Raw genomic sequence first — 27,437 nt, forward strand, 5'->3', positions numbered from 1 at the left:
TGTAGACACCCATGCCCACCTCCTGATTGGGTCTGATCAGTCACAACTACCAGACAGTGGTGAATGCAACATGGAGAAGTGTGACTGACCTGGCTGTCTTTGCTAGCAGCTGTTGTGCCTTTGCAAAGAAGACAGCTTGCTGCCTGTTTACACCTGCACACGCCTGCCTGTATGTGAATGGTCATGTGATGTGCGTTTTTCAAGTGGGTTAGTATGGATGGAGATTATTTCCATCTGGACAGAAATGTTTTTAGTTTGAAAATTAAAACATATTAGTGTGAACGTAGCCTTGGTCCCTAGTGTGGGTTCTGACCTCTTACTCCTCATGGAAGAACACAGGACAAAAGAAAAAAATCTCACTTTGTGACTTTGTAAAACATAACGTAAATGAGGCTAAATGATGAATCATTAGCGTCAGGGGAGGACGAGGAATCCCACTCGTACTCATATCTAGAAGATGATGGAAAACATTGGTAAGTAATCAGCGCTCAGGCCTGTTTTAGACCAAAGTGAAAACTGTCATGACCTCAGAGGGTTTGGAGAACATCAGCCAGCACAGTCCTGTCATCACACACACACACACACACACACACACACACACACACACACACACACACACACACACACACCTGTCTTTCATTAGACAACCACACTGACCCAGGATCGGCTCCTTCTCTTTAGGACTTCAGTGAGATACGCAGTACTTCCATATCCACATCTTCCATATTCATATTCTCATCTCTCAGACATATAGATATTAACTTCTAGCTGTAATTCATCATATAAAACATAACAATATCCACTGACATATTTATTTGTAATATTCATATTACATAAAAACTCTTCTTGATACATAAGTTTTTATTTAAAAAAGAATTCTGGTACAAAAAATATTTCTTTGGGATGTGTATGAAGACCACACAACATGATGACAACACAGAGGATCATAAAAAAACACAACAGCATCAAGATATCTACAGTTTGTAACGGCCTCCGTCAACTGAAAACCTGCAGAAATAAAGACAATGAATGATGCTCTGCTAATGTGCTACATGCTCCTGCTGAACACTGATGTACGTCCGGACAAAGACAAGAGCACTGGCTGACACTTGGCCATGGCGGCGCCTGTTTCACTGTATTAACCTGATACAATACAGGTATTTCATTTCATTCTACTGGTCGTTATATCCCATGATTCTCTGTCATTTCATGTATTTTTTGGCAGATGTGGTTGAAGATTAACAATTTTCTGAGCACATTTAGATTATTACGCAGCCTTGACGGGTGCATTCACACTGAATGGAGTCCTGCACAAATCTGAGACCTGAAGCTGTTTCTGCATTAGTTTGTCCTCACCCTCATCTCACTGGCCACTCTACTGGCAGAACATTGTTGCACACATGAAAGCAGATTATTAGCACAGTCAGAGAGAGAGAGGGAGAAATAACTTAATAAATACATTTGAAAATAAACAGGCCTGAACCCTGGCCGAGCCTGTAGGTTACACAACGCAATGTCTCGGGTTGGGTAACAGAACTCTGAGTGCTTTCATATCGCCTGGATTTTCAGGACCCTGCCTTAATCTTAACCACATTTGTAAATCACTCAGGTTATACTGTTGCATGAAATGATTTGTATTTAAAATGTACTGTAAGTGCACAGACACATGTCTAACTTTCTTACACTTTGAAATATTTTTTTCCAAAGGTTAATACAGAGGCTGTGACACGAAAGTTGTGACATAGTAGATCATTAATTTGAATTTCTTTGTATGCTCCTGCAAAAATGTGGCCCAAGTTCATTTATGTCAAACAGTTAAATTAAAGACGATGTGAATTTACGGTTCAGACTCTTCTTCCTTCTTCACAAACAAACCCTGTCTTCCTCCCCAGAGATGTCCGTATGTTCCCTTCAGAGCCATTCCACGGCTGTTTGCCATCTGATACACCTACAGCTTGAAACCTTTACCCAAAACATGGGTCCACTCCTTCTCGGCATCTTTATCCCTGTGGTGACGGCAGTGTGCGCTCCTCCTGGGTGGAATTCCGCGAGGTCGTGACTCTAGATTTTTCAAGGGACAGCCGGTTGCTAAAATGATAGTTTTGATGGACAGTTTTCTCCTTGATCCCTCACAGCTGTCCAGGAGGAGGGGAGTGTCTCCAGAGAGCCAGTCTTTATTTTCATGTTGATTATCACAAATCTGGTGTTAGAGAAAGGACAGTTGGCTGGTGTGTATGTTTAAGCAGGAGACATGTCTGAAGCACTTTTAAAGCCAGGTTTGAGAGAACCAAAATTATGCCTTAGACTCAAATTTATCACATCATTTATCTTTAAACCAACAGGGAGAGCGTACGTTAGTCTCACAATCATTATCGAGTGTTTAACACTGAAGTTAATAACTTCTTTTTTCTTTACTATCATATTTTTGTCATCTACACAGTGGAGTGTCACTGGATGTTAAAACATGATTGGATTTCCTGACTGTATACCAATATTGAGTTTCATTGGTCTTGTGACTTTTCTAGCTGACAATGTCAATAAAATTGTGGAATTTTACAATTATGTTTTGTACCTACCAACTAACTTTCAATGTATTTCAAAGGAGCTATTTGTAAGTCTTGCTATTGCTACATAGCTAATGTTGCCAGATACCAATGCTAACCAGTCTTGAAGAAACGCTACAAGTTCATTATCAAACCTCACTCCTTTACTCACCAAGAGCTGTCTCCAGAGGTGGAAAGCAGCACCATTGTTAAGTCTTGTTTTGCCTCTACTTCTATCACTTTTCTTCTACTGATCTTAGCAAGCTAACCAGCTAGCCTCAGTCCGGCTAGACCACTCACTTTCCAATACCGAGTCACTTTGGCGTTAAGTCTGCCCTGAAGAAGTAGCTCTGCTCAGAGGGCAAGTTATTACCCCTTTTTAAACCTACACCCCTTAAAATTTCAACTGTTATTCAAATTGCCTTCTTTTCAATGTGATGCTTTCAGTTGGCTGTTTGAGCTGCGTTTCTTATTCAAACCAGAGCTGTCACACACAACATGAACTCTGAAATAACTTTAAGTTTACATTACATTAATTTGTACCATCCCAATGACTTTGCTGCATATATTTTATCTCTTTGGGAACTGTACAAAAATTGTTTTCACTTTTTATAAACACAGTAGAAATCCCCAGCAATATTAGTGATATATTTTGTAATTATAATTAGTATCATAATATCTTCCTGTAAAATGAAGGTGGGGGCCACTGTTGTCTAGTGAAAAATTTCCTAGAGTTAATGCTCAGACACTAATTATAATAAAAATCCAACCAATTTCAATTTATGTTATTTTTTATATATCACGCATCCTCACTGACAAACAAATGAACTAATTGACAAACGATGGAGGACATTACGGGTCCACTAAGGACATTTTCATCCAGCTTGAAAGACGGCAGAACATCATGGATGACTTTTCGCTCTTTGATGTATAATTCAAAAATCATTTCAAGCAAGTTTCACTAAAAATATGGAGAACGTTATGAATTTCAGCTCTAACAGGATCTGATTTGACAGAACATTTTTCCAAGCTGGGCCACTGCTGAAGTTCACTATGTACACAGCTGATAACACAAAACAGGACAGAGCATCATCGACTCAAGTGGAAAGACAACTCCCAATTATGATCTTAGCTTCAGTGAAGAAAAGCTCAACAGTTGTACGTGGCAGCCCTTTAAGGTTTTTCATACACTTCATAGATACCCGGAATGCTTTGAATGTGATAAATGACCACTGTCAGATTTCTGGGCACACCCATGTCTGTGAACCTTGTATTCCCCAGACAGAGCCAAACCCTGTGATGTCTATCCAAAGCGATACTTGGGCCAGTACTTGACCTGCGTACGTTTTGGTGCTGTTCCTGCGTGGACGTTAGCCTTCGCCAAGGGAGGTTCGGGCGGTGCTGGCGGCGGGGATTTCCTCCTCTCTTTGCTCCTGTCTGTGATGGTGAAGCCTCGCTCAATCCTGTCATGCAGACTGACCCTTGGCAAGAAGTGGGTGGAGACATGCTGGGATTTGACCCGCGGGCTGGAGCCCATTTTAGCTTTCCCTCTCTTATTGAGGGCCACAAACCACTCGCGACCAGTCCTGTGGTTCCTGTGGATTACTGAGGCGTAAGTGTTGTAGCTGTTCTCCTGGAAACGTTCTCTGAACTTACAGTCGTCTGTGAACCATTCCTACAAAAGAAGGGAAATATAATGAGTTAACAGGTGTTACCAGAGAGACTGAAAGATGGTTTTTGGTTCTTAATACCACAAACTTATCTTCTTATGGATATCATAATTTCAAATAAAATACCAGAAAAGTGTAAAATATGGGACCTTTAGTAGTTGATTGGCTTAGATCAGTCACTGAGTCTATTTGTGATTAACTTTTGATCTACAGGACATGTGGGATCTCCGTGTGCACACTACCATGTAAACTAACCCTTTGTTCTTCTTGTTAGCAGCTTCTCAGATAAATGTCTTTATGTCAGAGAGAGAAAACATAACGGCGCCTATTCCTTTACAAGAAAATTCCCACCAATGAGCTTCTGGAAGAAGAAGTCCTCTGCCAGATTCTCCACACTGACGCAATTTTATTTCCTTGTTAATACTGAACTGACATGAGGACCCATGTCCACACATCCTGCTCCTGTGAGAGACTTTTTGTGACCGTCTAGGTAAACTGTCTTTACTGTGAGATGTGATTCCCTCTGAAAAAAGCAGCAGGAGAAGCACAGTGCCATCTAAGGTATGCCACCTGTTTCTCTTTAAGATAATGATCAATACTGGTGATTGGCTATTATTGTGTCAGAGTCTCTGCGCATAAATCTAAATGTCTTCTGTAACATTTGCAGAGAGGAGACCTTTCATCATGTGACAATGATTTAAAAAATAACAGCAGGGCTACGAAGGCGGACAGAAAGAGAGGGAGATATCAAACATATTATGTAATCCTCAGAGTTGAAGGAATTTGTGGCGATGCAGAGCTGGATCATATATGTAATATCATAATTACAGCAGCGCTCAGGATGGGAAAATGTTGAACTAACCAGCACAATTGCGAGGCAACATGATATCATCTGATTGTGATCTGATTGGGTGAGCTCCAGAATAACTGGGGGGCGGATTTCAAAGTCATCTAAATGACTTTCCTTATCACAGAGATGCTTTGACTAACAGCGGCAGAGCCTCCTTTGTACTGGTCAAAAACTCATTATGGCTGGTGTTTAACTTCATCTACAAAGGACTACGAGACACACAGACTGATGATCATTTTGTTTGTTACGAGAGTGATGGATTAAAAACTGACCTGTGTCTTTTCAATAGATCATTTTGTTTGTTTTGGGTCTCACTGTCATAGTCTAAAAACACAGCAGCTAAAGATGCCAAAATGTTAAAAAATGTGTGTAAACGCTGTCAGTAACTAACAAATGTTACACATCGATGATTATATAGGGCTGCTATCCTCAGTCAGAGGATAGCAGCTTTTTTTTTACATGTTAAAACACTGCCAAGCATTTTCCAAAGCGTTCAGTTGCTATACTGCAGCTGCAATTAGCCAAAAATCTGATTTCAGAAAGGTGGAGGAACTACAACCATTAAAGGTCCTATATAGTATAAAGGTAGATTTACATATCAACTTTGATTATAAAGCAGGTCTAGGTTCTATATTAATACTGTGAAAGTATCAAAGCCTCAGTCCACAGAGAAATGCACACAGCCTGTATTCAGAAACTGAGCCTTAAAACCAGCCGTCAGGACTTCTGGAACTTTGTGATGTCACAACATAGCAGTCACTGCTCTCAGCCATGACCCAAGCCCAGCCCACCTGGACCCACCATCCATTTTTGCAGGATTTAGTTTCTCTGAGTGTTTACCTGAAATCTGCTATGTATATTTTTATTCAATCACCCAGAGAACAGTCAGCCAATCAGAAGAGAGGCTTAGATCCTCTCTTTTGATAAAAGTGTAAAATGTGGGAGCTTTAAACAGTCTTCAGATGCTACATGTACTGTCGGGGTTGACTGTAATTATTTGACTCACAGGCTGTTCCGGACTGAAACAGTTCTGGATGATATCATGTATAATTCAAAAACAGTATGGTTGTGTTGCCACCATATCTCAAAGTCAGAATCTGGGATTTGCTGATATTCATTAAATGTTCCTGTTTCGTACCTAAAAATATCTCGAGTGGGAAACTCTGACATGTACCCAGGGATGCCTGGTTACTTGCTGCAGTACGACTTCCTTGTATAACCTCCTGCCATTCTGAAATAAAACAAACTGTTCTGCTTGGCTGAAGAGTGCAGCATGGCAGAAAATGATGCCATTACAGCGTTTGGTAAACATGTCAGTCACAGGAGAGCGCGCCGCGGCCGCCGCAGAAAACTACAAACGGTTTAAGTTATTCAAAGTGACCCACTGTTCCTTCTGGCTGTTGTTTTTAAAGATGATTAGAAAATTGTACCGAGCTCCCGAGCCGTTGCTATGGGTGGATTGACGTGATTTAACAGAACGCTAGATTTGAGCAACATACCAGCTCTGGTACCAGTCCAGGAATTACCCGTTTGGAAACAAATCCACTGGAGCACGTACCAATGTACTCACACACACAAGCATGTATGCACCCGTGCACACACACACATATACACACACACACAAGTATGCATACCAGGAAGAAGATTTGGCCCCTGCAGTGTTTCATAGGATTTAATGGCTGCAGCCAGATTCCAGAGATCTTATTGTTAAAATCATAATGCTTGTACAGCTGTTTAACCTGGCTCTTGCCCTGCTGGATTGGTCACACTCTTTTAAAGGGACCTTTCCCATGATCCCCGGGGTTAGCTGTATTGAGGGCAGAGGTGGAAAGTTACTGATGACTAACCTTTTTTCCTCTACCCAAATAATATTTCTTCACAAATGTGTTTTTTTTCTATCTTTCGTCTATAGACAGATGGATCTTTTCTTAATCCCAATTCCACAAAAATCTAAAACCACAGCCTGAACTTGACTAGACCTGACTCTTATATGCAGAAACTTTAGGGACTAGGTTTGTTATATTGTTTAAATCTAACATAAGACTTTTAAGCTATGATATATAAGGAAATGCCAATGAATGATTTTCTTCTAAACAGTAGAAGCTGGTTTTTAAGCAAACGTTCTCTGAATTCATATCAATGCTTGTTCAGAGATATGCACTGGATATATGGAAACCTTGACCTGCTGGCAGTATTAGAGTTTAAGTCAGGGGATCATCAAAGTTAGGAGGGTTCATCCTCTGGGGACCATGGACATCTGTACCAAATTTCATGGCAATTCATCAAGTATATGTTGAGCTGTGCCTCTCAAAGCCAGTGATGTCAACAGTGAATAGATAATAGACCATCAAATAATTCTACTCTTATAGTCACTAAAATTAAGGAACTTGGCTTGTAATGAACCAGTTGTCATGGCTGCTGTAGGTGACTGTAGCTGAGAATATGACAGAGATTAAAAACACGAGTTCATTCAGGAGGCTTCACCAATCAAATCCTTGATATATCAGTATTTTCTGCAGTTTTTTTATTTCTGTCTCTCTCTCTCTCTCTCCCACTCCATTTCTCTCTCCCCTGTCACTCACTGTTTGTTTAACTAATGCAGGTGACCCTGCCAACCTTCCAGAAGATTATGTTTGTGGTGCCTTGCTGAGTAGGTCATGCAGAGCAAAGTGCATCTGTCTCCTTATTATTCAGCCAATAAATTGCCACTGTGAAAACATCGAAATATTAAACACGACAGACGACGCAACAAGATACATTTCAGGATGTCACCTGATACCCCAGCGTCAAGCCCAAGCCTCTCTGTGGCCCCCCAAGGTTTACATCCACCCCAAATCATCAAGGCAGTTAAATAGCGCAGTGCAGCTGTAGCCACAGATTGGAGTTTTAGTTATACAAATATTTCTCAGAGGCAGAGCTGCTCCGGAGGCAAAAATAAGCTCCGACTGCAACGGTTGGAGCCAGAGAAGGAGTCTCCCAGAGTGCAAGGTATGAAACTGGCAAAGCTGTAGTGCACAGAAAGAGCTGACATTTACTGTATAAAAAAACTACAATCTATGTAATATATATAAAAAGTCTAATGGCCTGCAAAGTATTAGATGGCACAAGAAATATAGTGACATTTTATTTTTGTCAAAAAGTCTCAAATCAAGGTCTACTTGCAAGCTTTATGTGGGGCCTTCAGCTTCCTCAGCAAATGGAGTTGAAATAAAGTTCTAAAAAAACAGGATACCATGAGCTTTTTGTTGGCAGTTTGGATTTTTCAAACTACTCTTAGGCATTTGTCCTGAAAGTGGCGCTCCTGGAAAGGCGATAATGAAAGGGGGTCATCCTGTGGGGACCATGAATGTACTCAATAATTCCCCTTTTTCCACTGGTTCCGCTAACATCTGACTTTTGTTGGCAATGGAAAAGGGTACGATCGTCATTTAGGCAAGGGTGTGTGGGTCAAATGAGTCTGCAGTAGACGCAGGTATTTATAACACAACACCAGAGTCAACATGCTAATTTTTATCCCTTTGCTGCTGTAACAGACACTGTAAACAGACCTGTCACCTGCCCAGCACAGAGCTTTTAAACCAGAAACACAGCAGCTACACTGCACTCAAGGATAAAGGAGTGAGCTGCAGCCCCAAAATAAGTTCTAAACACAAACGATCACCAATCCAAGTGTCTCCCACAGAGGCTCTGATACTTCTACAGTGCCACCAACTTGGAGACTCACTCTTTCCCCCTGCCGCTAATTTTGGTGGAAAAAGGGTCTATATTTCAGCCCATTAGGATTTTATTTACTCAGATTTAATTTCTTATGTACAAGTGGACATTTGGATGATGAGGAAAAGGTCAACAGGTCACCAAAACAATATGTTTCATCCTAACCCAACCGGTCGAGGCAGACAGCCGCCCACCCTGTGCCCGGTTCTGTTGGAGGTTTCTTCCTGTTAAAAGGGAGTTTTTCCTCCCCAAGTGCTGCTCTTTGTGGGAACTGTTGGGTTTTTCTCTATAACAAAGTAAGGTCTTGACCTTACCCTGTAAAGTGCCTTGAGATAATGTATATTATGATTTGACGCCATACAAATAAAACTGAATTGAAAAATTGAATCCTGTGGGGAAAATGAATATGAGCAGCAAATAATTAATTTATGGCCATTTGTTTTGAAATAACTTGTTGTAGCTGAAGAGCTGGTCAAGGGGAAACTGGACCTGCAGGTGGTGCTAGAGATAAAAACAGTAAGCTATACCACCAACATCATTGAGGACCATTTTCTGGGGAACATAAATATCCATAACACATTTAATTGCAATATGGTGATTAGCCTTCAAGGTTTTCCAATGGGGATCAAACTTGAACAGCATTGACATGACTATGCTAGGCTAGTCATTGATCATTTGTGACAGCTAACTAGCAAAGTTAGTGAGGTAAAGGCTTGTAAAGCTAGTCTAACATTGTAAAAGCCACCATGCAATTTTTATGCCAATATAGAGAGATTCCACGACCCCGGTGGAACTTGGTGTAGGCTTTGTTTTGATTTCAACTCATTCATCTCAGGTTACCCAGGAAGAGGAGAGTTGTGGTTACTTTTTTGATACAACCAAAGTTGGAAATTCAAATTCAACCTACAGTAGCTATAATTAGCTAATGAAATAAGTTATATGGTATGTAACTTACCCAGCTTACATGACTGGAGTGCATTTGTCTAGACCATGAATGCTTATTGTCAGTTATACAGTTAAGTTTCACCTGTGCAGACTCCTGATCAGATATCACGTCACTACATCAATGTCATAGAAAAATTAAAAAAGTCAAAGTTAGCTGGTCAGAGGACTTTCATCATGAACCCATGGTAAAAGCACTAAAATCAAGGAAACGTGAACAAATCAGCAGGTCAAGAAAACCAGGCAGACAGAACGCCCTGCTTCTGAAGCACGAGTATGAAACTGTGCTGCAGATACTGGAGAAATCCAGCTGTAACAGCATCAGCTTCAGTTTGTGTTGACTGAGGGAGTCACACAGACACAACATAACTGGACACACAGATGTTCAATAAGGAGCGGATGAGGAAATGTGTACTTTTATTGTTGACTGTTGACTCAGACCCTGGTGATGCATGACAAACTTCCAGCAGAACAACACTGATCAGTGTGAGACACCAAGCAGTGCTTAGCCTTGTCACGTTGTTTTCTTTTATTATCCATACTCGCACTGTTTCACTTCATATGTAAATTTTGTTTGGGATGCGCTTTGAACTAGAGAAAGTTTGTCATTTTCCTCTGTGCTTACATAAGCTGGAACGACGACTGAATATGTATCTGTTGGTGGACAGAACACAGTCACAATAGTACATTTCTAACAAGCTGTGGCTGAGAATTCACTTTGATGAAAGACGCCGCATCACTCCCCGCTGACACAGTTTCATGAAACAATACCAGGAGCTGAGGGGACATAAATCGCCGTCGCTCAGCATGAGAACCCGCAGCAGCTCGCAGACTCTCCGGCTCTCCGGCTCTCCAGCTGCTGCTCGCCCGGCTGATTGTTTGCTCAACATATTGATTTTCACTTTGTGGCTCACGCCTCTGTATATTATCAGCCGTCCCAGATAGGACGTAATCTGCTCTTCCCATTAACACATGCTAATAGGGGGCTGCTTCCATCCACACGTCTGCCAAGGCTCCCACAGATGACGCGTCAGTGGGGCCGGCCAGCCTGCTTACGGCAGCAAGACCAAGCTGCTGTGGGCAGATTTGGCTTCACTGTGTGTTTGGGGGGATTTAAAAGTCTTCAAAACAGTGGCTAAAGATTACAGCAGTATGCCACGACACGCTGATGTTTTTATGCAGCACAGAGGCAGAGCTGCAGAAACTAATAAATACAACAAATATAGCTGCACTAGGCATGAGTGTGACAGAGGAATACACCGAGTTCATGGGTCCAAATGAAGTTTGGACTGCAGCAGAGAGGAACTTCGCATCAGCTCTACATGAGATGCAGAGTCACAGTATTTGTCCAAATGAGATTGTGATGCTGTGTAAAGATGTTGGCAGGACGTCAGCTCAGCACACAAGAAATGGTCAGTTAGAAGTCAGCAGTGAACAAAGTGAAACTTTCTTTCTTGAAAACTCCACAAAGCTGGTGAAGGCGTCAGTATGAGGGTTAGATAGTTTCCTCCCCCCACACCTGTCTGCTGTCACACCTGGAAGCTCCTGCATCCAACAATATTTGTAATTTTCCATCTTTCCGTAACTGACACATAATTTAATTTTCTCTCTTTTCCCACAGCTACCTCTGTCACTTTTCACATGTACAGCCAAGTGCAAACATCATGAATGTCTTTGTCCAGTAGAGTAGTCTCCCATCATTCCCATCTGTCCATTAAATCCATGAGGAAGAGACAGTCAGAGATATAACTGCTCAAACTACCAGTATTTCTTATATTAACAATGAAAAATATCCCAAGCTGAGCAGCTCCATGAGCCTTTTAGCTTCTTTTAGCTCATTGTTTTAGTTTTACAGCCTATTCCCTGCTCAGTTTAGTCTCAATGCTCTTATCAACTCCACTGTCCACTCGGCATCAAACAGCAGACAGAGTTAGTGACTAACAGGTGAACACAGTGGAGCGTTCACCAGCTCGATGTTTGTCTTTGTCTGTGGAGACGTAACCAGAGGGTAAATATTCAAAGTAGGACACAGACACTGATGGGCTGATGATGTTGTCGGGTGTGGAGGTAGGCAGCTGTTTGTTAGCTTGTTAGCAATAGGAGGGTAATATGTCAGGATGTGTGCAGGACGCAGCATTAAACAAATCTTCAGCATTAACTTCACTGTGAGACTGTAAATAAAATGTCATAAGAGCCATTACAGCATGATAGGACAACAACTCACCAATTAAAACTTCTTTAAGTGGTGCCACTTTAGAATAAGTGTCAGCAGTGGGTGGGGAAGGTGAATTTAGGAGCACAGGGTGACAAACAGAAGCAGTGTGTGAAGTGAGCGGGATACTCACGGTGGCGTGGAGCCGTCCTCTTTTATTCATGGCCAGGAATCTGTTACTGTAGACCCCTTTGATGCCGATGATCCCCTGAGAAACTGCAAAGAGCTCCAGGACACCTGGGAGGACAAACAACATGCTCTGATGACTGATGGGTGACAGAGTGTATTTTTATTACCCTCGTCATTTTCTGCATCTCGTCACCTCTGCACCGCCGAGGCAACAGAGCGGACACGACCTGCTCTGCTGTCGTGTCAGATCAGTTATCCTGCTCCTACACTATGTTCATTCAGAACTCTGTTTTGTGTGAGAACAAATGAATGGAGCAGTGATTTTTTTTTTTATCTTTATGAGCCTTTTCTGGCACCCAGAGTGAATTTCATTAACAAAGAAATGAAGAGCACAGGTTTTACTTTTATGGCCTTTCTAACTGAAAAGCCAATAGCAACATCCTCCAGTGTTTAAAGTTTGGCAAATAAAAACTTTACTGACCAAACTATTAGGGAACATTGCAGCAGTAATGAGAGAGCTTAGTGTGGCTGTTGTGTTTTGGATGAAAACAGGAAGGCACTGGGACGCTCTGCTCTGTGCACAAAGACTTAAAGGAGCATTGCAGGCTGTTAATGTCTGCAGGCACAAATCTGTTAGTGGGTATCTTAGCCCTGATGGTGGGACCAACAGCAGCAGCCTGGAGGTTGTAGAGGTGGTGTTATGCTCTGAGAGTCACCAGGTTGAACCACACACTGGCTGGTTGATATGGAGAATAATAAGTGTATCCCCCTCCTTCAATAACTACAGCCAGTTTGTTTGTTTCAGACAAGTGCAATTTTAAACTGCAAATACACCATATATTGTTGCATTTATATTTAGACTGCATATTTTAACTATCACCTTTCAGTAGTGGCACACATTCATATTTCGTTACATATTTCTGTTTTTTGTTTATATATCATAGTATAAGGACATATTTTTACATTTTATGTTTGTATTTGATCTGTATCTCTTTATAATCATATTCTTATTCTCTTTTCTTTGCTGTTACGTTTCCATTCTTGAGGGAGAAACTGTCACATGACCTAATTTCTCTCTTGGCATCAATAAAGTATTCTGATTCTGATTAACAGGCCCTCCCCAACTCCAGATACCTCAGAAATGTGTTCACTGGCCAAAAGAGGAGCAGGACTGGTTGCACTGGGCAGGTCTTCACAAATACTATTAACACCTGCAAGTTTGATTCTTTCACATTTACACTGACTCATTTAGCAGATGCATTTATCCAAAGCCAGGTGAGGGACAACATGAACGCTTCAGTGCAGTAGGAGACCTGGGTGTGAGTACTACGTACCACATCTATTCAAGGAGATCAGGTAAATATGTGCAGTGACAGTGCATGGTAAGTGCTGGTTGGGTATGTTTAGGTGTTTAAGAGAGAATGTTCACTTGCAAATAATGTGTAAGATCCATGAATGTTCAATGGCAGCATTTGTTACCACAGCAAGACGCCAAGACTCATCAAGACTCATCAATATATCACAGAGAAAAGTATGTGGTTATTAAGTAGAGTGGTTTACAATGTTGTTGTCCACAACACTGCAAAAAAAAAAAAAAAAAAAAGATATTATGAAATATTTTGCATATCACGATCAAATTATCAAATATCGGCCCAAGCCTGGGTAAAGGTGCCTAAAGCAGATACTGTGGCAGAGTAACACCAGCTGAGGCATTCAGTACAGGCCAGGTATAAACATCCTGTCTTCTATTTTAATAAAAAAATCAAATGCAACATGACTGTACCCTGACGCTCGGGATGGCGTTCACACTAACAGGTGAATTGGTTATGTCAGAGTGGATTTATTTAAACAATATTTACACCACCATGGGACAAAACTGTCCACTGCAACCAGACTGAGGCCAATCACCTGCATCTACATGTTCCTCCATTCAGCTGAACTGAACTGGTTCAGAGGAGAAACTCAGACATACTTTAAACAGAATTAAATACAGTAAAATCACAACTGAATGACGAAAGCAAACAAAGGAAATGAAGACTCCATCCAGACATCTCCATCTAGACATTGTGCAGAATCATGTGTCACAGCTGATTTACATTTATCTATCATGAAAGTGCATCAGTCTTTGATGTGATTGTGAACAGAAGGGAACTGCTGTCATGATATAAGGATATGTAGCCTGCAGCACTAAGTTCTGTCAGATTTCCCATAATGAATAAAGGTTAAAAGACAAAATAAAATGCAGCTTGAACAGACGTGTTTTCCCACATTACTAATGTCTCTGCTTGTCTCAGTGAACTGTGTTGAAACTCCTTTAACTACCACTGGTAAGACAATCTTCATATTACAAAGCTAAGACGCCCAGTCTCCTGCTCGTCTCCACTGCTGTCATGCAGGATCCAAAACCACATGGCTGCTCCGATGAAGCCATGTAACCTGACAACTCTTCTAAAGGGGGGGACCATGAAATGGAGGCACAAGTGCACTTTCACAGTGAGCTTCGGCTGTTTCGTCAGCAGATGAGCGATGGGGGACGATAGTGCAGTAAAAACTGAAAATCTGATTTACGACTTTAGTCTTCACGGCCTGGACGACACAGGACAAGACTCACATACAGGACAGTTGTAGCTTTGGCATTTGAAATGATACTGCTGTATTTCATGACTGTAAATAAACTCATCATGCTAATAGTCCTGATTTGCCCTGATCTGGATGCAGCTGAAAACTGGCATGTGGTGAATAATCTTTACTGTCCACACCCACCTGAGTTTGTGCTGCAGCTCAGTCCAGTTTAAAATGTTTCTTGTTTTTGAACTTGAGTTAAAAGAAAACATTGTCAGTTTGAATATCAAATCAAATCTTGATGTTAGTCATCTGCCTCATTTTAAGACACTGTCTCTTTCATATTCGTAAGTTATGTTTGAATTTCCCCACATTTTAGAAATGGACTGATAAATTGGCCAATAAATCTGGGCCAATATTAGCTGATCATCTATACCTATGAAAAATGTTTGTTTATGCTGTGTTGGTATTTGTGGATATATCATAATCTGATTTAGTTTTTAAATTGTTTAGTTTTTAAAAATTGATATTGGTTTGTCAAAGATCCACTGTTGATAGGTTCATGCCTCTGAAATGACTGGACCCTGCAGAAATGGATCAGATTAATCTGGACACTGTGAATCTTATATCAAAGTAAAATCAGCTGAAAAGTTGTTTTCCACTGAGCACAATGACGTCTCTGCATGTCAGCTTATTACTGCTCTTTATTTGTGACTAATTTCATTTTTTTTAAATGTCAAATCATTGAATTTACATGTAAAACAAACGATATTTTCCCGGTTTGAAGATCCACTAACAGGCAGTTGTCATTTCGGAGCCGGATATTTTTGCAGTGCCTCAGTGTAGTGTAACGTTGTTGTGATGACAATCATGCTGATGGGCAATCCAATACATCCTGGTGTCTCACTGCTGCACCTGTTACTTCTACAAATAGTCTACCTGCCAACATCCCGCAGAGGCACAAACCAGGCTCGTCAACCAGATGCCGCTGCTCAGATATTTCACGGGGTCAGGCAGCCTAAGTTTAGGTGCGCGTCCTTACGCTTCCTGTGTAAATCATTATTGTTAAAAACTCCCGGGGGGTGACATTTAAAACAAATATATCCGCAAACAGAAGGGAATCAATTAGTGCAAATGCAGATCCAAGTGCGCACTCTCAGCGGGACGCGCTGGGTTCGTGTGCGCGTCAGACGTGTATAATTCAGCAGTCGGTGTGCGCAGTGCGCCGGGAAACCGGAGTCAGTGACTTACTCAGCTGGTTGGGCTCATGGCTGCCGTTGACTCTGCCGTCGGGATGAATCTGGAGGTGGAAGCCGATGCCAACCCGACAGTACAGCCTGCAAGTCCTGCGTCCCGAGCGGATCCCCTCCTCCAGAAGTTGGCGCTCCAAAGAGACGTGCTCCTCTCCGGCGGCGGCGCGGATCAGGTGAGCGAAGGTCAGGAGGTAAAGAGGAACATTCATTCTTCCAGGAAGGAGACACTCGCTAGGCCACTTCTGGCATGTTTGGTGTCGCTCCGGGGCATTACCCCGGCCGCAGGAGCTGCAGCCGTTTTGCTGGCACGGGGATATTTATAACGCCAATGATCTCATTACTCGATGCATGCCTGAGCTCTAAAGGACGCGCTTTCATCCAGATTCTGTCGCCGAGATGCCACTCCTGCTCAGCACCGACCCACGGCAGCGGGGCGGGAAGGAAACGCGACTGACACCGCACATTTTCCGAGGAATCGTCCGCGCCAGGACGCACGAAGCGCGGCATTTTACGCACAAGGAGGCATCGTTTTTAATAGATCGGGGACGCGGATAATTAATTCATGAACCAGAAAAAAAAGGGGGGGGGGGGCACCTCTTTCCATATGGGAGGAGTTGAGTCTAAATAATGAAAGGTTATAAACGCAGGGGCGCAGACGGCAGAGATCCTCAGGTGTTGCGGGCAGCAGAGTTTAGCCAGTGGCTCGGCAGGAGACTCCGGCAGCCGTATTTATAGGCTTTAGTCCACCTTATCATCTGATACGTACACATGCTTCCAGGAGAAGCGTCTGTCGAGCTGCCTCATGCTTTCTGAGCTGTGTGCAGGGGCTGAGGAGACGTTTCCTGTATCAGATTGAGGATTATTGCAGAATATGAGTAAGAAACAGAGGGAAAATATAGGCCAACAAATTTAAACATGCAATTCCCCACTTTTTTCTATGTTATTTACTTTATTTTCTATAGGCTAGATTCTACCTCCTCCTCACTGAGTTCTATCCTCTCAGAACCATCAGAATCGCGTTGTGCGTGTGCGAGCTCCAGTTGTGTTACTGTGAAAGTGCCCCTGAGCAAAAAGCCCCACATAAGACTTTCACCAGTAACCAGTAACACAAAGAAGCCATTTACAGTCACTGTGTAAAGATGGCAAATAAACTGAGCAGTAAACTCAACCCAGTCCCATCCTCAAAAAGGTTCATGCACTATGTTTAACTACATTTAAATAAATAAATTCTCTATTAAATGTGACTTTCCAGGTTTCAGCTGGACAGAAAAGTAAAGAGATGATTTGTGGTGATTTTCTCACAGAGCAGCAAAGGTCACTGAAGAAGGTTGATTCCCTCCTACATGATTTTGAGAGTTGGAGAAAAAAACACAAATGATATCCAGCTTTCGCCTGTTGTTTGTGATTTTATCACTATTTCAAACCATAACCTGCAGAAAAACAACACAAACTGAACCCTGACAGTTAAAAATTATTAAATGGCCTAAATTTTAACTTAAAAAAAGTATTTTAACATTGTCAGAGAAGGAAAAGCACAGGTGAAAATATCTGCTGACAAAATGAAACCATGTTAAAAATGTTGTAAATTGGAGTGAAGCAACGGCAGATGAGTTGAAATGCCACTTTGATTAAAGGTGGATGATTACTCAGACATAACAGACATAAGACTGCATCATCAGGGTTGATTACAGTTTCTTGATGCCTTCTGACAGTTTAAAGGATAAATTCAGACACCACACAAACATATGTACTGAGAGAGTTGTTAACTGCCATCGTTCTCCTCTCGAAGAGCGTCGTTAGACATGAAAACTGTACTTTAAAATTCAGCCAGTGAGGCTTCATCAGTTTGGGTTGGACAAATTTAAATGGTAGAGTTAGTGTGAATTTCCCTCTTTATGACCCTCTGGGCTGTGTTTTCTTACTGAGCGGCAGTCAGGGACAGTCAGAGCCTCAGTATGGTTCAGATAAAGTAGGTCTACCTGTTGGATTGTCCCTGTCTCCACACACCTGTCTGATATCAGAGTTAAGGAGGCCCAGCAGTCTCCAGCAGCTACTGGCCAGATGTGTGCAGCTGAGAAGGGAGAATTTAAATTATCTCTGTCAGTCTTTCCATGTGTACAACAGAGGGACATTTGTTTAATTAAAAGCATTAGGATCTGAAAAATCAAAATGAGCTAAAATAAAATAACTGACACCCTCCTTACCTGTAATATTTCTATTAACTGTTATAAAAAAAAAAAGCTAAAACACTGAGCTTTTTAAAAACATCCATCTGATGCTGTGGTCACTGCAGCACATGTTCAGTGTTAAGCTTATTAATTTTCTATCATCACATGCATTCATTGTAATCCCAGCCCTCATTGTTTTCAGGGGCCCAGCTATGTTTGAATTTGATTACCTCGCGCCCGGCGGTGGATTACGGCCTGTATAGGGGCCTAATTGTCTCTGGCACACAGAGCCCGAGGCCGAGCCCACATTACCTTTTATGTAAACAGCGGGGCAGTGTTTAGTCCCACTGTCCTAATGGCCAGTCATTCCTGTGAGGCCATTCCAGTAACAGTGAGGTAATCCTCCTGAGTCGTATAAACACGGATGATCCTGATTGATTCTCCCGCCCAATTGATCCCAGCTTTTAGCAGCTTTTTAGTCTAAGCAAACTGCAGACAGCAGGTTCTGCCGCGGCCCTGAAACGTCTGAGCCCTGAGACGGCGATCAATCTGAGGGTCGAGGGCACGCTTAGGAGCATCTGACCGGCCAAGGTCTCATCATCGACATAATGACAGCACCTCTCTGGCGTCCAGTGGTGCTTAAATAGTCTGCACTGTCATCATTGCTCAAAAAAGTCATTTGTACCATTTGTATAATAGGAGTAAAACCACAGAAGTTAAGTTCTGTTCAAGTGCAGGTCCTGGTTCAGCTTTGGAGAATATGACCTGGATCAAAGTTCAGACTGAAAGTCACAGTACACAGAAATAATATTTGTAGTATAATTGCATATCTGCATGAGACTTTTTGCCACTTTGAAAAAAGTTGAATATTTAAATGAAAATTGGTGAAAAGATAAATTTAAATATGAAACATCTTATTTTAGATTCAGAAGTTTTAATGAACTGAAAGTCTCAGTTTAAAAAGAGGAAGTGATGTCGCTGCACCAAGTGAAGGAGGTCAAGAAGACTGGGGTCATGTTTGTGAGGGTAAGATGGAACATGAGATCGACGGGATTGAAAGCTCACAGTTTATTCAGCGACCTACATCAGTAACCCTCAGGTAATGGTCTAAAGAGCGAGAGAGCGCTCACAAGTCTGACTGTCCGTCCGTTCCTCAGTCACTTCTATTCCTTTAGTCCGTAAGGCTCCACTGCTTCTTCTCCACTTTTTCCAACATGGAAACCATGTTTGCAGGTTCTGGCTGGGAGGGAGGGGTTAAACAAGCACTTGCTGCTGTGGGAGCTTCAGGTCTTCTGTCCCGGTTATTAAGTCCTAACCAATGAATGAGCCAGCTGACCTTTCCTCTGCCTAGAGATAACTAGAAAAGAAAAATCCAATTGGATGACTATTTTAATAGATGTAAGAGAGTAACCCTTTCATTTCTGAAGCTAAGCTGATAAAATACTGGGCTAAAATTAGAATTTGAAGACAATAATTATGAAATTAGTGCAAAAGTATGAAATGTAAGTTAAATGTTGATATGTTTGGCCTCCTCTGAAGACCTAGAAGGTCCTGTGAAATTACAAGACCACAGATTTACTGAAAACACACTGTTCACCTTCAGAAAGCTGAACTCTGTTTCTTCTCTCTACAATCCCCAAGCCCTTCGTTGACAGTGTGCAGGTTCCCTGGTTTCATACTTGCACTGATGTAGACAAATGAATTAGTATCAGCATTTGCTTGTTCTGAATGTATGGGTCAGAATTAATGAGCTGTGCCTCAGATCGTTGTATATTATTTTGCTCTCTGAGCCCTTTCGTGGGAGTCGAACAGCTCGAGCACGCTCAGCTAGTGTGTACATATTCTTTGGCCACTTAATATTTTAGGATGGTTCATCAGGCCTTTCTGTTGTGGCTTGGCCAGAGAGGTCAGCCAAGTTCCCTTCACATTCTTCGACCCTGCTCATATGTGATTTACAGTGTTTATACTAATGCTTTGTGCAAGAATGAAGACGTGCCCTGCAGTGTGAAGAGGCCATTTTCCTCTACACACACAAACAAATGACTGCCAGCTGACTGTACTGACTCTAAGGAGCGTTACATCATAAGTGTCACTGAATCCACAAACACATAGTGGGTTGTCCCCATCAGCGCTTCCCACCATCAGTGGGCCCTCTGGAGCCTCGTGGACGTGTCATCTGTGCCGTCCAACATCTGCATGTTGTTCCCACTCCGCTGACGGACTCTGAGCTACAACAGATCCCCGTTTTCTCTGACACTTCCTTCTTTCAAAGCTCAAGGCGCGCTCTGAGAGACAGCTCTGAGAGACAGCTCCGAGAGACAGCTCTGAGAGACAGATCCGAGAAATGAAAGGACAAAATCTGGGAGAAAGGAGAGTGACAGGGAGGAAATGAGAACTGCATCTGAACTGCATCTGAATGGCTCACAAGTCGGCGCTTTAGCTAAACTTCAGACTGAGATAATGAGCAAAGTGCTCTCGCAGTAATTAGCAGGACAGAGACGCAGCTGCTTGTTTGTTGTTGGGGTTTTTTCCAGCTTGCTGTCTCTTGGCAAGCAACACCTGTTCACTTGTAGCAGACAGACCACCTGTTAGCATGGAGGGGGGGGTGGGGGGGGGGGTGGGGGGGGTCTGATCCGCTGTTAATAAGAACTGTTGTGTATGGAAGACCCTGAAAGAAAATGTCCCCGGACCTTTATGACCAAGAATCATAATTATTTCTTCTGCCAGGTCGCCGTGGGTTTATTTAGAGATGACACATGGTTTAATTGAAAATAAAGAGCTCACATAAAGGTGAAGCTATAACCTGCTGCTGTCAGATGAAAACTCTCTATCTTCAAATTCTCAAGGATGAAGAAAATGTAGTTGATGGTACATTTTTAGATAATCAAATGAGTGGTGCAGTAGACGAATGTTAAACTGTTGAAAGGTCCCATATTTTATACTTTTCCTGTTTTATTTGAAGTGTTGATATCCATAAGAAGATGTATTTGTGGTTTTAAGAACCCTAAACATCTGAGTGTAGTTTTAGAGCCTCTCTCCTGATTGGCTGACTGCTTTTTGAGTGAATACAGGCTGTGTGCATTTCTCTGTGGACTGAGGCTTTGATACTTTCACAGTATTAATATAGAACCTAGACCTGCTTTATAATCACAAACACATGCACATCTACCTTCAGACTATACGTGAACTGTAAGCAGCATGTATGTCATTCATCCATTTCACTGAGACTGAGGGAGCCTGGTCAGCAGAATCAGACCAGTCTTTATGCATCTGTGTGCAGCAAACAAAGCAGCTGTACAAAGGTTTGTCCAAACATGTCTACATGCAGGGCTGAGGTGAACTGTACAAACAGGGACACCTGGGAACACTTTTGGACAGTTTCTCTTCAAAGGCTCACTTGGTTATGAAAGAAAAAAGCACAGAGGTAGCTGTCTGAGGAGAGAAAAAGGAGTTTGAAAAAGAAGTTCAAAACCTGCTCCATCTCCTCACCTGCAGCCTGTGATGTCACTGTCAGAAAGATGTGGGCCCACAACGCACACGAGGACACTGACACGTTAGGTTTTGCCTCTACTTTGACAAGACCGGCACCTAAAAAGAAGGCCAGCCTATTGTACTCCTGAGTTATCTCGGAACCAGAAATGAAGTAATCAATGGAAAGAAAAACAGTTGACCATAAAGCTGTGGCTTGATCTGCTGTTTTTTTTTTTGTTTGTTTTTTTTAGTTTGTCTTCATTTACCCAGAGTAAGTCCATGTGATGGATCTAAGCAAGAATCAGTCAGAAAACTGTGCATTACTCCACATGCAGACTAAACAGCACAACTGACCACATCAGCAGCATTCGTCCTGGACTTGGTTCAGGTTCCTGCTGGTTGGATTTTCAGGTGATGATATGTCTCCTGTGGAGGCTTCACTGGACGTCCTGAGCTCCCGGTGGAAACAGCTGAGAGCAGCTGATCGCCATCCTAAACTTGGAGCTCATCCAGCAGAGGGGAATGGAGCCAGAGCTTGTCCTGATAGTGTGTTTGTGTGGTTCTGCTGGAATTTGACTTTGTGACATTGGTGCTGCAGAATATCTGGAATGCTTCAGATACCATTCTTTTCTGGTTTAAATATAAATATGAAGCACTTACAAAATGTTTGTCATGTTTATGAATCTAAAGTTGACTGTAGTGACACATTATTTTGCACTAGAAGTCAAATATAAAAATTCAAACTAATGATGCTTTTAAAGGAAAAATGTCATCCACGATTTGCACCTGTCCCTTCATTGTGTCTTAATCCAGATCTTTTCATTTGGAAATGTTGCCACAGGAGTGCCCTTTTCTTTTAACCTTATTGTTATATTGATTAAATTGTTTGCTGTTCTCTTTATTAATGCCAACTAATGCCCACTTAGATCCTATTCCCTTCAAAATACAGTTTTTTTCTTTTTCAGACAGTTTGGTGTTAAGAGATATTAAGGTGAGTTACTTTCACCTTTAGAGTTCACATTTTTTTTTAAAAATCTGAATTAGAAATTTTTCAAGTGAGTTTTCTTTTACTTTTTTACAACAACATTTAAAATCAGTGTTTCATACCAAAGCGATTCTATTTGGAGAATCACCTTTGGCTTTCTCAATTCTCACTGAATACACTTCAAATCAGGGCAAGATTTCCTTCATTTTAAAACAGTTAGATAGACCTACTGCAGACAAGAGAATACAGGTGGTCTGCCCGGTCAGAGCCATGCAGCAGATCCTGCTCTCCTCGTGACAAACAGGTTTTAAGGCCTTAAGATGTAGATGCAGACACACCCAAGAGTTGATGTGCATGCATCCTTTTTTTCAGCACACCCTGAGATACAATCTAAATCTGCTGCTTCTGCAACCGAGCATACAGCTAGAAACAAATAAGTGTATGATAACAAAAGACTGCAGTGTCTCTGAGGCGATGGAACCAAAGTACCACAGGAGGAGGATACAAGGAAACTGAAGAAAACTACAAGAACCTTAATGTAGAGTTGATCTTAATCACTTCTCCTGAAACTCCAGACACGTTTATAACTGGTCACAGGTCTGTAAAGACTCGTCTTCTCTTTGTTCTGTTCTGTTCGAGTCATGATGGTGCATCAGTTTTTCCTCTCAGAAAATCCCCTCTGAAGATATTTACACATCAGACTTAGATCTTTCTCCTTTAAGTGGTCCCTGGGTGGCCACGGTGATGGAGGACACAAGATAAATCTGGTCTGTTTTCTCTCACAGGAAGCAGCCGGACTGAGCAGCACTGATCTTCACTAATCCATTATCCACCTCCTCATCTGGCCCACCCCTGGGCCACCATACATCTTCATTTGGACCTTTCACTGGGCCTGAACACACTTGAACTCCCAGCATGTTTGCAACACACACACCTGGAGGACACTCCAAAAATCATGTATGTCTATGTTGTCTACGTCGACCAGAAGAAAATACTCTTCCATTGTTGGAGACATATTTAAAAAGATGAGGGAGGGCAGTGTTTCCACTTTATCAAAAAATCAAGCTCTGTTCATATTTCGTTTTCTCTTCGACTGACTTTCTGGTCAAAGAAAGTTGAGGTGTTAAAGTGTTTGTGTGCTTATTTCTTGTTCCACTTGTGTTTTTTTGCCTCAGGATGCCAGTAGATGTCTCCAGGGGAAACCTGGTGAGGTTATTCCCAGTGCCCTCGCCGCCTCACTGAAGCTAAAGTGGCTGCATTTAACCCAGTCAGCAAACAGCAAAGCGCCTTTTAGGAACTCCCCAGTACAAGATATGACACATTTACACTGAGAGTTTACTAATGATTACAGATTGAATATTTAGAAAAAAAACAAAAAACATCCTGAGCTCAAACTGTTATTGGGCCTTTGATCTGAAAATGTGACAGTCCAGTAGAGAGCCTGATATCAGCTCTGGTCTGGCTGCTGGTCCATTAGCTTCTGTATCTCAGATTGAGGGTGACTTTAAGTGTGGAGGGGGGCTCTTTTGTGCCATCTGACTCCACAATGCCCTGTGCTTATTATTCATTTAAAGTTTTTTAAACAGGAAATAGTTTGGTAGCATCCAGAAGACGACAGCTGCTGTAGAAGAAGTAGATGGGAGGAACGTGTCGAGCCGGTAGCACAGTGAGCTGTATGGGTGCTGTATGGGTGCTGGTGTGTGGGGTGGGGAGCTCTGCCCTCCGCACTGACTGCAGGACCCAGGTGTGTCCCACGCTGCTGATCAAGCTCCTGATTGGTCTGCAGCCCTGTTCCCTCCCAATATATGATAACAAAGTTTACAACACCGTGACTGGAACAAACACCTGCTCACTGGCTCTCCTCATGCTTCCAGCTATAAGATGATAGTCTGTCACAACTCCTGCTCAGATCCTTATCCATTATTATTAACTTTAACACCTGGTGGTTCCTGTCTGCTGTCCTTCATGTCAGTGATGAGCACATGCTGTTTTTGTTCCTTTCATTAATAAAATTCAGTTTCTTGCACTTCAGAATTTACTTTGGCCAAATCAAAAATAGTTCTTTAAGTACAATTGTGAGTTATTTTTTCTATTTCTATTTGACTGACAGGTTTTACACACAAAACTGAGCTGTGCTGCATGAAGCACTAAATTTAGAAAATGAATGAATGAATCTTTACTCATACACTTCTTTAGGTGGCTGTGCAGTCATTTCCACACTTGTTTTTTTTTCCTATCCATTAAGGTTTCGTTGGTGATTCTTCTGTACCTGAGTAAAAACCTGAAGGCTGTGCTCATGTAGCTGCTTCCACTTGAGTGAATGGTCTGCCTGCTTCCTCCGCTGCCTGCCTGTGTTTAAATCAGATTTGAGGTGACTTGCTCTCAGCTGAGTCAAAAAGATCAGTTCCTTCTAGTTTTACCAAGCGTTTCCTCTGCGGTCTCTGTGGAGATGGTTGTGTGTGTGTGTTTGTGTGTGTGTGAGCTGTAAGTGGATGGCTGTAAATAAGTAAGAATGTCCTCTGCTGTTTTAGCTGCCGGTCAGGAAAGACGGATACATGACGGGCCCACGCTCAACCTGAGCCCTGCTGCCTCGCAGAGAGGCGTCCGGCGCTGCGCTCAGAACCATGACTGATAAAAGTTGGACTGAATTTCACGACATGAAGCCTCCAAGAAAACCATACGGCACGAGTGTAGCTCCTTCAAAAGTAGAGGGGGTGGGGGGGTCAGCAGTGGAATGTGTAACAAAGTAACACGAGCGCATTTCGAGTCGTCAGCTCCTGCTGCGTGAAACACACTCACTACATCATGGATGTCAAACAGCAGCCGACCTGCTGTAAATACAGACGCAGCTCGGCTCAACAGGTGGAAACTGTTTCCTTTAAAAACCATTTAAAGCACTAAAGTGAAGTTTAAGGACAAAATTAGAAAAGTATATTGTATGTTAGGAATCTCACAGCTTTGATGGACCATAATGAAAGTGTCTGGTACTGTACAAACAATTCAGCACATTTTCTCTCTCTAAAATAAAGCAGCTGATACTTTATATGCACAGTTTTCTTAATGAATACACTTCATTCAGATGTGTACTGACTTTCAAAGACTGGAGTTTAAATAATTTGTTTATCATCATTATTGATTAAATCCTCAGAGGTGGACACCGGTGTGTTCATGTTGGACTGAAGACATTTAGTATCTGTTTAGTCATTTTTTATGAAATTTGTTACCACAATTATTGATCTGACTGTGTCTTATCTAAAAATTTACAATTACAATTTTTTTGTTTTTATATTGTTAGCTCCTGTTTTTTAACTTAAATTTTTAATTTCTCAAATGTTTCCACTGTACAAGCTTTGAAAAGTGCTTTAAAAATGAAGTTTATTTATTATGTATAAGTACAATAATAAAATGGAATACTATAGAATAATACTGAATATTAATGAATTACTGATTATTTTACAAATAAGCATTTTAATACTTTACCACTATAAATGCACAAAATGTACAAATTACAAAAAAGAGGAAAAAATCAGTGATTTGTTATATAGAGGTGTTGACTCCATGTTATCGTAATTTTGGAGGCTGTACAGTTGTAGCTGGCTGTACCTAATAAACTGCTAAGTGAGTATATATATACTGCTACTGTATGTATAGCATTGGAATGGCTCATTAAAATGTCACAGCCCAAAAGAAAAAAAATAGAGGCAACAGAAAACCTTTGACATTACATGAGTGTTTTTTCTAACTGAACAGTGAGACGTTCATCCTTTAGTCAAACTTCCAGTGAACTGCACTGCTCTGTTCTACACCCTGGCTCCTCAAGGCAGAGAAGCACTTGAGACCAGGAAACAGCTGTAACCTAAATATCAAACCTCCAGAGTCTTCACCTTCTCCACGATGTGAAGAATCCAAGGCTCAGTCGTGCCCTGAATACAGGTAGAGTCCCGGGGACTCTGGGTCACAGGCATGCAGACGCAGGGATCATCTCAGAGTGGACATGATGTGTAAATTTGTCCCTGTCAGCGGACATGTAGATTGAGTGCATTGTAGGACAGAAATAGTGCAAATGCACAAGGGACGGTGCTGTTTGTGTATATTTAGACCTTAAAAATGAATGATGTGACAGCGATATCCTAATCAGACAGCGGCACAAGGAGCTGGCCCTGTGTACACCCTGGATGATGCCTTTGAAACAGACTGTGACGTGTGCGAGCCGGGCTGCAGGCCAGGTCTCTCCCTCCGCGAAAGTGATACTTTTAATCTGAACTTTTTCTTTCACAGCCTTGTTAACTCTCAGCCTGAACCCTCTGTGTGCACAGGGCACGTCTGTCTGGAGCTTGCTGCACCCAGCAGACACTCAAGGGACAAGGTTAGTGGCTTTTGAAAACTCATTTTGAAGCAAAAACATTTTTATGCCACTGGAACTTGGCAGCGTGTGAAAAGCATCCTAAACTTTCATTAGCATCTCCTCTGACAGTATTGGGTTTATACTTGGCACAACGGGTCACCAGCAATCCTGCTGCAGACGGCACAAGCTTGGATTTATAGTTTAACATTTTATTTCATCTATTGATAAAACCATCTCAGAGCCAGTTGCATGTGGTGACTTTAACAGATAGGCAAGCAGAACCCTGCAGCCAACTACCACCCCCTCCACCCCTCCAAAAAAATGAAAAGTAACCCTAACTCCGTGATTCAGCTGCGACCTACACTAACCACAAAAATATGCAGCAGACTAAAACAAACCTTTTCATGACAGCAGCAAATCAAACCTCTCACAAACTCAGGTCCTGTCCTGTCTCCTGGTTTTGTGCTGCCTGTCTCCTCCATCTTGCTGCTCTCCGTCAGGACATCTTCACCTTCCTCCTTCCTGTCTGAACAAGTCTTAAGTTTATTCTTCTGAACTGACACTAAACTGATCAAATGTACAGTACAGAGTGA

At 42.0% G+C, this 27,437-nt stretch overlaps 1 protein-coding gene and 3 long non-coding RNA genes across 4 annotated transcripts; 2 read left to right on the top strand and 2 right to left on the bottom strand.

The window, feature by feature from the left end:
• Nucleotides 1–849: 849 nt before the first annotated feature.
• fgf5 (fibroblast growth factor 5) lies at nucleotides 850–18,500 on the bottom strand. The gene is made up of 3 exons (XM_071483961.1): nucleotides 15,874–18,500; nucleotides 12,065–12,168; nucleotides 850–4,218 (listed from the first exon to the last, which is right to left on the bottom strand). Exons 1-3 carry the CDS (start codon nucleotides 16,082–16,084, stop codon nucleotides 3,847–3,849), a joined length of 687 nt encoding a protein of 228 aa, XP_071340062.1. The 5' UTR covers nucleotides 16,085–18,500; the 3' UTR covers nucleotides 850–3,846.
• Nucleotides 4,017–5,407, top strand: LOC139624667 (uncharacterized). The gene is made up of 3 exons (XR_011691712.1): nucleotides 4,017–4,155; nucleotides 4,491–4,774; nucleotides 4,881–5,407. It is a non-coding gene; the product is annotated as an uncharacterized lncRNA (long non-coding RNA).
• LOC139624666 (uncharacterized) lies at nucleotides 14,995–25,980 on the top strand. Its single transcript, XR_011691711.1, has 3 exons — nucleotides 14,995–16,048; nucleotides 23,285–23,456; nucleotides 23,675–25,980. It is a non-coding gene; the product is annotated as an uncharacterized lncRNA (long non-coding RNA).
• LOC139624665 (uncharacterized) lies at nucleotides 18,541–23,026 on the bottom strand. The gene is made up of 4 exons (XR_011691710.1): nucleotides 21,869–23,026; nucleotides 21,533–21,631; nucleotides 20,183–20,402; nucleotides 18,541–19,400 (listed from the first exon to the last, which is right to left on the bottom strand). It is a non-coding gene; the product is annotated as an uncharacterized lncRNA (long non-coding RNA).
• Nucleotides 25,981–27,437: the final 1,457 nt, after the last annotated feature.

This window comes from Trachinotus anak, unplaced genomic scaffold, assembly GCF_046630095.1.
Source record: "Trachinotus anak isolate AG129_WGS33_773 ecotype Australia unplaced genomic scaffold, CSIRO_AGI_Tana_v1 ptg000008l, whole genome shotgun sequence".
In the NCBI taxonomy this organism is placed as follows: Eukaryota; Metazoa; Chordata; class Actinopteri; order Carangiformes; family Carangidae; genus Trachinotus; species Trachinotus anak.